This window comes from Ixodes scapularis, unplaced genomic scaffold, assembly GCF_016920785.2.
Source record: "Ixodes scapularis isolate PalLabHiFi unplaced genomic scaffold, ASM1692078v2 PGA_scaffold0__279_contigs__length_252992795, whole genome shotgun sequence".
Classification (NCBI taxonomy): Eukaryota; Metazoa; Arthropoda; class Arachnida; order Ixodida; family Ixodidae; genus Ixodes; species Ixodes scapularis.
In genome coordinates this window covers 13676670-13690936 of record NW_024609835.1, presented here as the reverse complement: position 1 = coordinate 13690936, position 14267 = coordinate 13676670, and the positions used below count along the sequence as shown (strand labels likewise).

Genomic DNA, 14267 nt, shown 5'->3' with positions numbered 1-14267 from the left:
AGACGACCTACGTCACGATTACGTTGGATGTCACGTGCTCTAAGCTGGGCCTTCTCCGAGCGCTTGCCAGAGTGGGCCGTTTATAACGAAAAATACAGCCACCAGGCTCAAAATACAAACGTGCGATTGTCATTTACGGATATTGTGGATCATATTCAACCTATTTTTGAACACGACGGGAACATTTCAAATTTCGTTGAAGTATCCCTTTAAACACGCGCCAGATTGAGCCGCCATAGCCGACCTCCTCTTGTGTTACCGAGATGTCGAGCCACTGAAGCGGGCTTTGACGGTCCTCCACAAAGGCCTATGCTGGGGAGAGGGACACAGTAGCACATAAAGCGGCAATAACTTATCCTGTTGCGGTTAGGATGCAGTGAAGCGAACAGAATTAAAGGGAAGAAAAACTGAAGGTCGCTCATAGCGGCGCCCATGCACAGATGCCTGAAAGCCTCTATAGCACGAAACATCTACGGAAAGAAAAGTGTCTCGGATGCAAATTACCTAGGACCGATAGTGAATTCCGCTCACAGATTTAGAGCGTTCCATAAGCGCCCCTTTTGCAGCGCGCATCTTCCGCTGGCAGGTCCGGCTCAAGTTTGTCATCTTCTACTCGTAGATTTGGGGAAGCACCCTCCCTGTGGAGAGCCTCCAAGCTCCAACCCCGCCGAACTTGATCTTCACGGAAGGTGACAAAAGCGCGCCACGCCATCTCCTTAAACTTCGAGGTGGGCATGCGGGGTGAGGTCGTGGGACCGGCCGGGCCTTCAAATTGGGTCTGTTCCAGTCTTGTACACGTTACTAAAAAAGTAATCGATTACAATTACTATTACTCTTGGCTAAAAAGTATTCGATTAGATTACTTGATTACTCGACGGCAAAAGTAATTGGACATTACTTAAAGAAGTAATCGTTACTTTTCCGATTACTTTATTGTGCGAAGACACATCTTTAGCGCTCGTAACAATGAACTACTTCCAACCTATATTTCACATTTGCACAAGTATTGAAGAAAAACTGGCTCCCTCTTCGTGGTCGTTGCACCTTCACAATGCGGACACAAGCATACAATTCGTTTGAAGACGTTTAATGATTTGGGCGTTCGCCAGTGTGTGTGTGTGTTTGGGGGGGGGGGGGGGGGAAGCGGAGGTGGTTCTGGATCTTGTTAAGCATGAGCAAGGGTTGTCGCTCAAAGCTTGCGTCGCTCATTTTATTATTCACATGTGGATGAGCTCGTACGTTATACAAAAGAGCAGCAGCTCCAGGATTTGAAACGGATCATGTGTAGTATCCATTAGCGGAAGAGATCTCCCCGACCACTTCTCAACTCGAAACATTGCTTGTCACAAAGACCACGTAGGGGAAATGGGGAAATATTTCAAATGCCTTTGTTATATTTTGCATCCGCTTTAGGCATTCTTCGGTTCTGGTTCTCCTACGGGCTGCGAGTAGGTACCTTAAGCAGGATTTTTTTATTTTTTTTTTATTTCTGTGAGTGTGTGCTAGTTTGAACGAAGGACTCACAAAGCTACATTCTGCGTCCTCAAACTTCGCCCTGAATGGTCTTTGTCACGCACTGTGGCTTCCCACTCCCAGTCCCAGCCCGAAAAAAAAAAAAAAACAAAAAAAAAACGAACATTCCACGGAAATTGTACATAGAAAGAGATTGACCTCCTTTCCTACAGCTCCACAGAAATCTTTCTTTTTCCCGCTCAAAAAAAAAAAAAAAAGCAAATTTTATTTTTGTCATTTCATAAAAAAAAGGCGTGTGCCGGAAAGGGGGGGGGGGGGGGGTTCGCGTGGACAAATTGTAATGGTTACAAGTAATTTTATTACTTCAAAAAGTAATCAGATTACTCTTGTGATTACTGCCTAATAAAAGTAATCAACTGATTACAAAATTACTCCAAAAAGTAATCGATTACAAGTAATTTGATTACTTGTAATGCGTACGGTACAAGTCTGGACTCTGTTCAGATGCGTCGGTTGTTTACGCGGGATTGTGACGACTCGAACGATCCTATCTCGCGCAGATCAGGGCCCGTTTGCTCGAAGAGCTAACCGCGGTTAGCGTTGGCCAAAGTCCCTAGTAGGTACCGAAAGTACCTAGTTGTACCTACGTTGTACCTACTACGAAACTTTAATGGCTGGACATAAAACAAATCCGTCCTTTATTATTGGGCTGGAGCCTGCGCCACCTTGTGCTGAAAAAAATAAATCGTTATTTTTTTATGATACAACGTTTGCTTTATGGGAACCGTTTTCGGCTAAATCTAGTTGTAACTTGCAAGAAACGTTTGCTCAATTGAAAAGAAAAAGGATAGTTTCTTTTTTGCATCGAAATTCTTTCTTTCGAAGTGTGGAAGCGTAGACAAGACACCTAGTCAAAGTGCTTTGCAGTTTTCTGTTGTCGTGTTTTGCAAAAAGCAAGTGCGTCGACCGTCGCTTCCAAGTCTGGCAACGCCGTGTGTGCCGTGTCGCGTGCACGGCGTTTGTTTATACAACCAGTTTCGCCTCGTTGCACGCAACGCGCGTTTCTCGTTTTCGGTTATCATCTGAGTTTTCCTGTCTGTATTCTGCCCTTCGACCGACCGACCCACCGACAAACCCTCCGACCGGCCACGGACTGACTGATAAGATTTGCGGACCGATTTCCGACTTTGCTACCGGGCAGAATGTCCAACGCAAGGAATCGCCGACACAGAAGAGACCGCACGGACGCGCAGTACGCAGCGGCAATGATGAGGCGACAGCGTGTGCTGCGGGACCGCCTGAACCCCTTTGAGGATTTCGACGAGGATGGGCTGCAGCAACGGTTCCGATTTGGAAGAGCGGGCATAATGTTTCTCGCCGACACACTGCGTCCGGACTTGGAGCGCCGTACACGTCGTAGCCGCGCCCTCTCTGCGGAGCAGCAAGTGATCATCGCCTTGCAGTTCTACGCAACTGGGAACTTTCTGATCACTGCAGGCGACTACATCCGCGTGCATGTGTCAAGTGCTTCACGGGCTGTGAGGCAAGTCACCGTAGCGCTGGCTCGTCGAGCACAAGACTTCATACGGTAAGGGTCCTTTTTTTTTCCTTTTAATTGTAGTTTAATTGCCAGCCGTATTGAAGTAAAGTAAATACACTAAAAATATATCTGAATTGCTGGTGATAGGGATGTTTTGTAGGTTGCCTTTTTATGGCAGTAATATTCTACCTACTAGTAACTAGCCCTCCCTCCCCCCCCCCCCCCCCCCCCTTTTCAATAGAAAAAAAAATGATTACGGCCGTAAGCGTCCTACTTGCCCGATTGGAAAGGGCCCGGGCACGCCATTTTTCTGAGAAACCTCAGAAAGCGACCCGTTTGCACTTTTGGTAAGGACTTGCACCGAATCACAGTCACTTTATAGGTCTTGGTAACTGAACAAAAATAAAAAGGGATCCTATGAAAACATGCAAACTTCACTATTGAACAGGTGCTACTGAGGCACTTTACTGCTACCACAAACTTGAAGGGCACAGCCAAAGTCCTTAGCATTCCTCATTAAAAAGGTATTCATAAGCATTGTAGCTGTAAGTTTACTATATGTGGTTTAATTGCTGAGGGGATCAACGACGCAGATGGCCTGACGCTGCGGAGGGGGCAGCCTTGCAGCACAAGTTCTACGACATGGCCGGCTTTCCTTTGGTCGTGGGTGCTGTTGACGGTACCCATGTCCGGATCCAGGCACCCCATGTGCACGAGGAGGCGTACGTCAACCGCCATGGATACCATTCCATCAACGTACAGGTGGTCGTTGACGCCTCTTCTCGGATTCGCAACGTGGTTGCAAGGTGGCCTGGAAGCACCCACGACTCTCGGATCTTCACGGAGAGCACCTTGGCAGTCAAGCTGGCCAGTGGAGAGTACGACGGCCTGCTGCTTGGTGACAGCGGCTACTCCTGTCAACCTTGGCTGATGACGCCATTCCTGTCGCCGTCATCAGCAGCCGAGGTCGCATACAATACGGCACACACGACGACAAGAAGCATTGTTGAACGGTAAATCTAGGCCATATATTGTGAAGGGCACAGAGATATTCATGCAAGACATTTCGAGACGACTAGCTGTCTTGACGTAATATGTGCAACACGTGCATGCTCCTTACGTCTGTTGCTATTCTTTATGGCATAAAAATATTCATACAAATTTTTATATTAATCTAACGAAGCATAAGATACCGTGGTTTTATGTAAGCAAGATGAAAGCAGTATCCTGAGATTACGAATCAATACAACTTATAATAGCTGCCTAGGGTTCTGCGGTTTCAGTTTTTATTTTTCTGGAATCGGCATACTTTTTTCGGTTGTTATTGTGAGTATGAAATTTTCAGTTTTTATCGATGAATATTTTTAGTCGAAAGCTTACTGCCTTTTTCCGGTCGATATCTATTGACCAGTTACGTTTTTTTTCAAGCAGGTTTGTCGAGAATGCAGTAGATTAGGTTCATATCTGAGTTATTCGTCAAGCGGCAACACTTGCGGACATGGCAAACGTAACCTTGGTTATACATGTGCTGTGACGACAAATTCTTAATCGCAAAATTTGCAAACGTAATTCTTGGCACGCTTCTTTGTTCTTCACATGTGGAGGACTATTAAAGCTGCTTTCCTCTAACCAGATAGCACCTTGAGAGAGGCTGTTTAAACAGCTTTGGTTTTTTTCTTATGCTCCCTACAATAGGAACAGAATGACATTCCATTCCTCCCAGAACAAAAGTAAGACCAAATGGCTTGACAAACAATGAAAACGCTCCAAATCCGCCCTCTAGACGACCACAGCAAACTTGATGGACAAAGGAACGCAAATTGCATCGATGACAAACCCAAATACTTCCTAAAGTGTGCTTCCAACAGAATAGTTTGAAAGCACGGAGATAAGATAGTTGACTACTCGGTCACATGCTTCTATACTCTGTCTACTCGGTCACATGCACCTGTAATGGTCTAAAGTACTGACCATTTAGGTTTAAAATCAAACTTTCGAAACTTACCTCACCACACTTTATTGGGTTTTATCGCTTGAGACTGAAAATGCAGAAACTCAGTTATGTCTTAGGTCCCCAGGACTGGCAATAATGGGGAAAAGCACTAAACTCACCTCAGGTGCCAGTGCTACGCAAGACCCGGACAGAAGTTGATATTTTGTTAATTGGACAAAAAGAAGCATTAATGACAATGGAATTTTTTTCCTAGACACAGCAGTGGAAGTAACACTGTGCCTTGGCACTTTCATATGTCTACTTTTTGAAATGTCAGTTTCGGGCTGTTTAATGAAAACTAACTAAACGTGCTAGATATGTATGTACTCATATTGAGTGCACAAGTACAGCTAAGCTCGTGCGTGCTAAGATGCGTGTGATCCAAAAATAGCGGCACATCGGTGTAAGTCGCAAACAATTGTGTGTTGCTGACCGTCTTGACCGATTGGCCAAGAGTACATGCCTAGCATGACCTATTCTGCTCTCATCGATGGAATTAAGAGTAGTGCCAAGGCATCATTTTGGACAATGTTGAAGTTGAGCATGCAATAACAAGTTTCCACAAATAGTCTCTAGACACCATCTTACACGTCATTCACGACTGATGATGAGTCGCTGCAATCTCAAATGTTCAGGCAAATCTTGCTTGGGATTCCGTTGTGAAAGCGCCATAAGACCCTCTACCAAAACTTTGGCTGCATGCGTCCAGGAGCTTCCACTTGAGTCAGAAATGGCGGTGCGTGGACCACTAACTAATAGGAACACTAGCGGCACAATCAAAGGGTAGGAGTACTTGGATAAGGCGTTATATCAAGTGCTTTACGTTTTACATCTCCCAGACTTACAAGACGGATTCTTATTGATCAATGACAAAAGTAGATGGGTTGCGCTACCACGAACATCTATTCCTGGAGAGTGGAAGGGAAAAGGCTCAACAAGACAAGAGTCTGGCTCTCTTTCTCTTTTCACTCTGTCTCACAAGTAACATGTAGAATGAAATTTTGATGGTACTGTATTTGTTGCAGTATAAAGCTTGGTTACAAGTTAATTCTTACAGCGTTGGCAGCAATCAGGTAGCAAAAAATTCTAACATATTGGCCTGTGCATATGCAGGTGTTTGGTTGGAAGCATATCCACGAAACCCTTTGAGGATAGCGCTTGAATAAAGCTGCACTTTGCTTGTTGCTTTCTATAAAATACATTGCACAGGCTAACCTCAGGTGACCCCGGATGTGAACGCAGTGTAAAAATAATTCGGAAGGAAAATAAAATGGTATGCATAATGCCCAGCTTTCGATATCCTGGAGCAATGGGCTGGAGCTTGGGCTGGAAAAATTAGGAGGTGTGATATCGGGCACGGCAGCCAATTTGCGATTCGAATTCAGCTGTAAATTTGTCCTTGTTGCGTGTCATCCTCTTGAGTATTTGCGTTCCACGCTGTTGTCCGATTTTGCTATTGGGTTTCTGGGAAGGAATAACATGTGGTTTTGATCCATGCGCTCTGTACAGAACAATCGGCCAACTCAAGCGGAGGTTCCATTGCCTTCACGCTGAGCTCCGAATGGCTCCAGAACGGTGCTGCGACATCATTGTCGCGTGCTGTGCCCTCCACAACCTGGCCAAGAGGTACCCCTGCAGGACACCCGTGGCCGCCATCCCCGCTGAGGTTCCCGTTGAGCCCGTAGCAGCCAACCGTGCTGAGAGCAACGAGGCCCGAGACTTTATTGTCAACCATTTCTTCGGCTAAGTGTAAGTGTCTGGATAGGTATCTTCTGGCTGTCCATTTCTAATGCAAGATGCTTTGTTATGATCGTGGCTATTGCTTTCACCTTTTGTTTATCAGGCTTTGCAGATAATTATAAGAAAATTATGTCAGACAGTTGTCTAACTAGATCAAATAATTGCTTGAAATAATATTTATTGTTTTGCTACTTAAACATCAATTGTATTTTTGGAAACTGCAACAGTTAGGGGCTCAACCGTGCTGCACAGTTAGCAAGAAGCCAACAGCTTTGAGATATTGATTAATTTTATTTTAAGCTTTTTTTGTATGATCTAACTGGATGTAAGATTATCATAAGTTCTACCCAAAATAACCCATAAAGGAGTGTGACACATGTGACAATGCTGAAAGTGTGTTATCAACATGACAATGACATTCCAGCAATGCATATATCACTCTTGCACAGATCAATTCGGGTAGTGCTTGCAGATATCCCACATAGAGTTTCGAAATTTGGATGATAGAAATGTAAAGAATGATTGATGGACATCCCCTTATACCTGTTGCTTCCATAGCAGTATGTGTAAATTGCAGCATGAGCGACGAAATAAGTAATGAAAAAAAATTTTCTTACTTCCCGCATTATTGTTACAAAGCTCGAAATGTGTCATTTGAGGCACTTATAATTAGCTCGTTGGAAAGAGTGTGCTCGAAAAAAATCCCTGCCGAAGCTATTGGTCAAACGGGAGTGCAGTGCAATGTCCAACACTCCTGCAATCGCACGCTGCAGCTCAACTGCTTGTTACTGCTTTGGTCTCCTCCCCATCAACTCCTGCACTCTCGCAGAGCTACAAGCATAGGCACACACGGGCTCTCTTAAACTAATAGATTTTGAATTTGATTTCCGGAGTTCATAACAATGCACTTTTCAAACTTCTAACTAATGACACGAGGGATGCTTCTTCAAATTTGTGCACTTCTTCGCACTCTCTGGAGCTCTCTTTTTATACTGTCATTATTTTTTGTAATACATTTCCCACACCGACGGATGCTTTATGGGAAGTGCTGAAGTCAGCCCTATAACAGACTATGTGTGCACAGTTTATAATGAGGCAACTGAAGAAGACAGTTATTTTCCCATTCAATATCTACAAACCGATACTATTTAATGGGTACAGGAGCATGAATAGGAGAGTATAGTGAAACAATGTTCATTTGATACCAATTTCAAAGCTATCAGTACAAATTATATATACTACCCCATAGAATGTTCATTTTTCACTGCATACTCATGGTTACTAGCTCATAGGATTTACATAGTGTACGCTTCTGAGTGTTGAGTCATAACACCTTTCACAGGTTTTTCCAACCTGCAAAGCTTTTCTCTTATTTTTCACAAACCTCCTAGGGTTAGTTCATATTTTCTTCATCCTGGCTGGCATGATAACATCATTTGCAAAACATTTATTTTTAGTAGGGCATTGTCCAGAGAGGAGCTTTATTGTACATACTACACTCTCATTAATTCAAACTCCAGAAAGTCACATATTTTAGTTGGATATATATGATACTAGAGAACATTATGATTTGTTACATGGATAGCGATATATACAAAGCAGATTTTGGCCAGTTTCCTCTACATAGCACAATAGCTTGCTTATAGTTAATGCATAACTATAAGCAAGTACAGGCATAACACATTTGTGAAAGAACTGTGACTAAGTTTATTCATCCGGCAAAAAAGTCGTCAATTGTGGACTGTTTAGTCAGCACATGAGATCTCAAAACAAAATTTCCAATGCCAGCCAACGCAAGCAGCTCTTTACGGGACTTTTCCTTTGCAGACAGAAACTTCCGGAGCTGAGCGATGTGCTCAAAGGCCTCTGCGGCTGTGACAGTTCGTAGTGGGTCATCCATTTCTTCATCGTCATCTTCACTGTCACTGCTGCACTGTGCTGGCATTACTTTCCGTACTATGTCCTCTAATGAGTCATCATGACAAACACACACATCGTCGTCAAGACTAATATAGTTCGCCTGCACGGCGTTCACATTACGTGTTTCAAGGCCAGAAATCATGATGCCAGTGAGCTGTGCCTCGTCCTCGTTGTCGTCTTGGTCATCATTGCTAGTCTTGAAGCACATAATTTGAACGCCGTTTTCCGTTCATGTGTGCCGTTTTCGCTAATTCATAGTTTTTTGTTCTCGCGGCCCCGTTGACTGCGCTTCTTTCCGAGCACTGGTGCACTGCGGAGAAGCAACACTCGCAAAAGCAAGCTCCGCAGGTATTGCTTCTCTGCGGTGCACCGGTGCTCGGAAAGAAGCGCACTCAACAGGGCCGCGAGAGCAAAAAACTATGAATTAAGCGAAAACGCCATTCGAATTAAGTGGCTTATAAATACATAAAAAAGCTTAGCGGGACAACCAAAATTTTTAAACCTGTTTGAATTAACTGGAAGTACGAAATATCCGAGTTCGAATTATCGCGAGCCTACGTACAAGCAGCAAGTAGATTTCAGCTCCAAAAAACTGTTGTGTTGGATAACAGTGTATTTTTTTCTCGGTTGTATATCTATTCCGTGCGGACAAGTGATCACTTTGTGTTTTTATGTATGTGTGTTATTTCCCACCCCTCCTACAATAATGCCCTCGAGGCGATGAAGGTACTCTTTAAATAAAATAAATAAATAAATAAATAAATAAATAAATACTTAAAGAACAAGGTAAGTGGTGACGATTCAAAGTAATAAGAGTTGAAGACCCGGGGCCCCAAAAGGTGACACACGCAACAAAATGATGTAGTGTTGTGTTTGATCCCTTTTTCTGTTCCTGAGTTTCGGGATATTCTTAGTATGAACTTTTTCGTACATAAGCAGCACACAGTCCATAGGTCGCAGGAGCATATCCAGGCAGAAAAAGCCTTTATCTTAAAAGCAGAAGGAATATTTGCAGATGCAAGTCAGAAAGTGTCTGTGGTCCACTCATCGATGACTCGAACATTTTCTTAAAACACAGAAACTCGACCTTGGTCTTCTGCCGGGAGGCTAATCGTCTTGGCGACCTCCTCTCTTGAGCTGTGACGGGGAGCCGCGTTATGAAAGGGAAACATGTGAAGGGATATAGGAAAGAAGGAATTATACATCTGCCTTTGAGCTTAACCCATATTTTTATTTTAGGTATCCATGTAAATTATGTGCCACCTTTGGGGCGTCGAAAGCCTGGGTGCCATACTGCCAGTATGATATTCTGTTGCTTACTTAACCACAGCGTAAAATATTGCGATCAGAACAACCACGCTGGTCTAGTGTAGGGATAGTCAACGACATGGAAAAGATTGTGTGCAAGCTTCCCTTGTAGATAGCATGCATAAAATAAATGAAGTGTCAAACATACCATGTTTGCACGATTCTAACGTGGCCCCGATACTTACATGCAGGCAATTTTAGCTCCCAGATATCGAAAAATTTAATTGCTGCCGATTCTACCGCGCAGGTAAAGTAATGCACTTTGAACACCCATAAGTGCAGCTCTTAGGCGCTCGTTTCCGGCTTGAGCGGCGTCGCCGTCGCCGTCGTCGTAACCGCCGGTGCATGATGGGTAAATTTCTCTGCTAAATCTAGCGGAAAAATTTCTCCGCTAAATCTAGTGAAAAAATTTCCCCGCTAAATCTAGCGGAAAAATTTCCCCGCTAAATCTAGCGGAAAAAATTCCCCGCTAAATCTAGCGGAAAAATTTGTCCGCTAAACCTAGCGGAAAAATTTCTCTGCGGGGTCATGTGACCTGGGGGTCACGTGACCCCCCCCCCCCCCCGCCGAGGTCACGTGACCCCCCTCCTTCTCAGTACCCTTCCCTACTCCTCCTCAAGAGCTGCGCTCTAATTCGGCGTTACAGAGTTGTAAACGGCCTTCACTTTTTTTTTTTCATACAACACTTCGCGAGCTCATTGGGTCGCTGGGATTGCGAGGCTACGCAGTGTCGCTCCGTGGTTATCGTTTCCCGTCAGTGTGATGACATAAAGGCGAAAGAACGCGCGATACGGATACCAAAATATCTAATGTAAACAAACGGTCACAAAGGCGATTGGGCTAGCTGCCTTGCGTTTTTCTTTTGAGTTTTGGTTTCAATTGTAAGTGCATCTAATTTTAGGCACCCATTTTGGCAAAAAAAATGTGAGCGTTATAATCGTGCAACCAAGTATGTAGGTCAGAAAAAACGCAAAATATGTATACAACACAGCGACAAACAATGCAAGTAGCTCATTACATGAGTTAATCTTGTCCTAATTGTCTTTTTATCAGTTCAATTTGCAGCTGTGCTCGGGTGGTTTCAAGTCTAATGAGTTCTCTTTGCTCCCTGAGCACTTCCTCCCCTATAGCATAGAAACTCCGTGCAGCATCTGCTGCAGCGAGGGTTGCGTTTGCAGCCTGTATGGCCCCATTTGTGTACTTTCTCTCAAGGAGTATATTCTCATGCTCCAGATCCTGCTGTCGCTCGGCCCTTCTCTGGTACTGCTGTGCAGCCTCACGGGTCCAGCGCTGGTTGTGCTGCACAACAGGAGAGGCCAGTGTTCTCTGTGCTGCGTCGTCTTCAACTGTACTGCTGCCAGATGACGAGGGTGGCGGCGTCGTCACCCTTCCCGTGCAGCTGCTGTAGTGACACGCATGACCAGGAAATTGTTTGAGGTTAAAGGGATACTACAACAAAATTTCGGGTTTCATTTTTTGGTCTATATGTGTTCGAAGGAGCAGTATCACATCGAACACAACAATATCTTGTTAAAAAAGTCACGAAAAGGAATTTTAAAACGAATTAAGCGATTGGCAAAGAGCACCAGGTGGATGTCGCTAACGCCTCGTTTGTAATGCCAGTCTCAGAACCTTGACAGCTAGTGACGGTAACTGTCTCGCCTCCGGCTACCACAATAGAAGAGGGGAAGGAGGAACTCTCCTCTTCCAAAGAATCCTTTTTGTATGTCCCAGAAGTTGCTATTGTCCCCCTACAAGATTATAAAAGATTAACCCTTCACTCAAAATTCGTACAAAAGCAGCCGCTTTGGTGGCTGGAACGACTAGGCCATCCTCTCGACGTCAGCCTCGTCGCAGCTTTGCTCGTCCCGAGACGAACTACGTCACGATTGCGTTGGGTGTCACATGCTCTCCGCTGGCTGTTCTCCGAGCGCTTGTCAGGGTGGGCCGTTTGTAACGAAAACTATAGCCACCAGGTTCAAAATACAAACGTGCGATTGTCATTTAGGGATACAGTGGATCATATTCAACCTATTTTTGAACACGACGGGTATATTTTTAATTTCGTTGAGGTATCCCTTTAACGCATAAGCCTTTACAACGATTATCAGCAAACTTAAAAACCCAGGTCACTCACTGGCAGTGGATGGCAGCCCGAGGTACAATATTGTCCTGCATAAAGTTAATGCTCGGGACGTGTTCCGAGCATGCGCAGTGAGAAAAATGGCAGCTCACAGAGGGCTATTGTTGGGCAGGAGTGAACTTGTAAATTTCAGCATAACTTAGCAAACTGCAAGGGCTACAGCTCCAGAGAGCTGCTCAGAGCATTGAAGCAAAGGATTGTGACTAGACACCATACTCGTGCACGTACGTCCTCCGTGACATGATTCTCTCCGTCCTCTATCTCTCCAAGTGATGCATGAGGGCTGCAGTGCATGACATTTTTGACGTCACCCTGGATCAGGGTACATATATGTGTGGGAGAACTGAGTGCAACGTGCGGCAACCTTAATCCAGATGTGACAGTAACACTTGTCATAATTTTACCACATATGTTGGTGGTACAACAGACTGGAGTGCCTAACCCCGCAACTTTGTTTCATTGGCGGTTGGTAGAGTCGCCACATAGACATTTGTACAAGATTTAAAACAAGTAGATGTGGCACACTCACACCAGCCGTCATATGTGATTATTGTGTACCCAAGCACTGTCCGGCTAACTGGGACATTGATACTTTTTCAGATTTTGTTGGCACAGATCAGCATCGAATAAGTCATTGGTGCATTCTCAACTTAATCTCATAAGCGTTACCAAAAAAGAATGGATTTTTGCTACGTTAGCAGGCATGTACGAAGATCATGCAAAAACATTTCCACTGACAGTGGAAAAATTTGGGTATTGAGTGACCTGACTTTGAAGAAAATAGGTGATCTCAACTTGAGAGAAAGACTACCATAGCTTTGTTGATTATGATGTAAATATTTCTTTGTAATTTTGTGGTACAAATAGTTTCAAACTGTGAGTTTTACTGCATTTACCCTAATAAATGGTTTCATTGGCACTTTTTCAGCAGTGCAGAAATGGCTAAATATGTGAAGGTAGTGTCCTTGTGCTGTGTTCTGTTCTCTACTGGACAGGTTTTGACTCGTGCTCCTAATATTGTCGTTTTGCTTCATGAAGTTGGTCTCTATGTAAGGGCACGCAGCAGTAGTGTTATGCAACTGACATGTCTACTTTGAGATGGAAAACCAATATATTCTTTTATGACAATCCAAACTGTTCCCTATGCTCATCAATGTTTTCTAGGAGCATGCCAACAATTGGTGACTTTTGATATGCCTTGTGTCTGTGCTCAGTTTCATACCTATCATCAGTGACAGCAGAACATCCCTATCATCAGTTTCATAACTATCATCTTGTGGAAGTACTCATAATGTGACGAGCAGAACAGAAAAAGAATGCACCTTCAGCGCGTGCTCATTCTCTTCTGCTGCTTGTGCATCCTTGTGCTGTCAGGGCTAGTAAGCTGTAACTGGGTGCAGAGCTTCCACTGTACTATCGCCTCCATTGTCACAGTCTACATACAGTGTGCAACGATATCAAACTTGTAGGCGTAAGGGTGGGCCATTCAATTAGCACAAGTAAGGTGATTGACGAAGCCACGTGCTCATACCTACAACTTTAGTATTGTAATGTATAAAGTATCAACAGGAGCATAGCATACACAGCATGGCCTATAAAGTGTTACCTACTTTTCGGTGTCACCGATGATGACGTCAATCCCACAGATCGTCGGGGAATCGTCCCCGATCACATTTAAAACAGTCTCGACAAGTGGTGTCAGCTGATGGGGGTTGGGACCAGCACCTATGAATTGAAGTACACTTATTTTGTTTTCTAGGATGTAAGCACAATTAAAGGTGGGGGAGGGGAGACAGGGTGTTCATTATTCAACATAGTATCAATGTGCGAATGAACAGAAAACGCGTAAACATGTAATTGCCAATAATGATAAGATTGTTTTCTTACCTTCGTTTTTTTTTTTCACCCTCAGGTTCCTATTATCCGGTCTCGGGTAATATGTGATGTTGGACAATTTATTTCTTTTTTTTTTTTGTTTGACAGCAAACTCACTGTTGCCAGCTACCGGCTAGCCTGGCCCACTCTGTGCCTGAATCGGTTGCGTCGGAAGTGTTTGAAACGTGGAGGGGCGACGGGGCCTCTGAGCTTAACCCCGCCCCCTTTTGCAGCATTGTTTACCGCAGCTGTCTGAAATTTCAAGGGGGGGGGGG

The 14267-nt window shown here is 44.2% G+C and overlaps 1 protein-coding gene across 1 annotated transcript; it reads left to right on the top strand.

Moving 5' to 3' along the window:
* The first annotated feature begins 2049 nt into the window (after positions 1-2049).
* Positions 2050-13570, top strand: LOC115310424 (putative nuclease HARBI1). The gene is made up of 4 exons (XM_040218810.3): positions 2050-3061; positions 3607-4026; positions 6516-6755; positions 11208-13570. The coding sequence occupies exons 1-3, from the start codon at positions 2676-2678 to the stop codon at positions 6751-6753; spliced, it is 1044 nt and encodes a 347-aa protein (XP_040074744.1). The 5' UTR covers positions 2050-2675; the 3' UTR covers positions 6754-6755; positions 11208-13570.
* Positions 13571-14267: the final 697 nt, after the last annotated feature.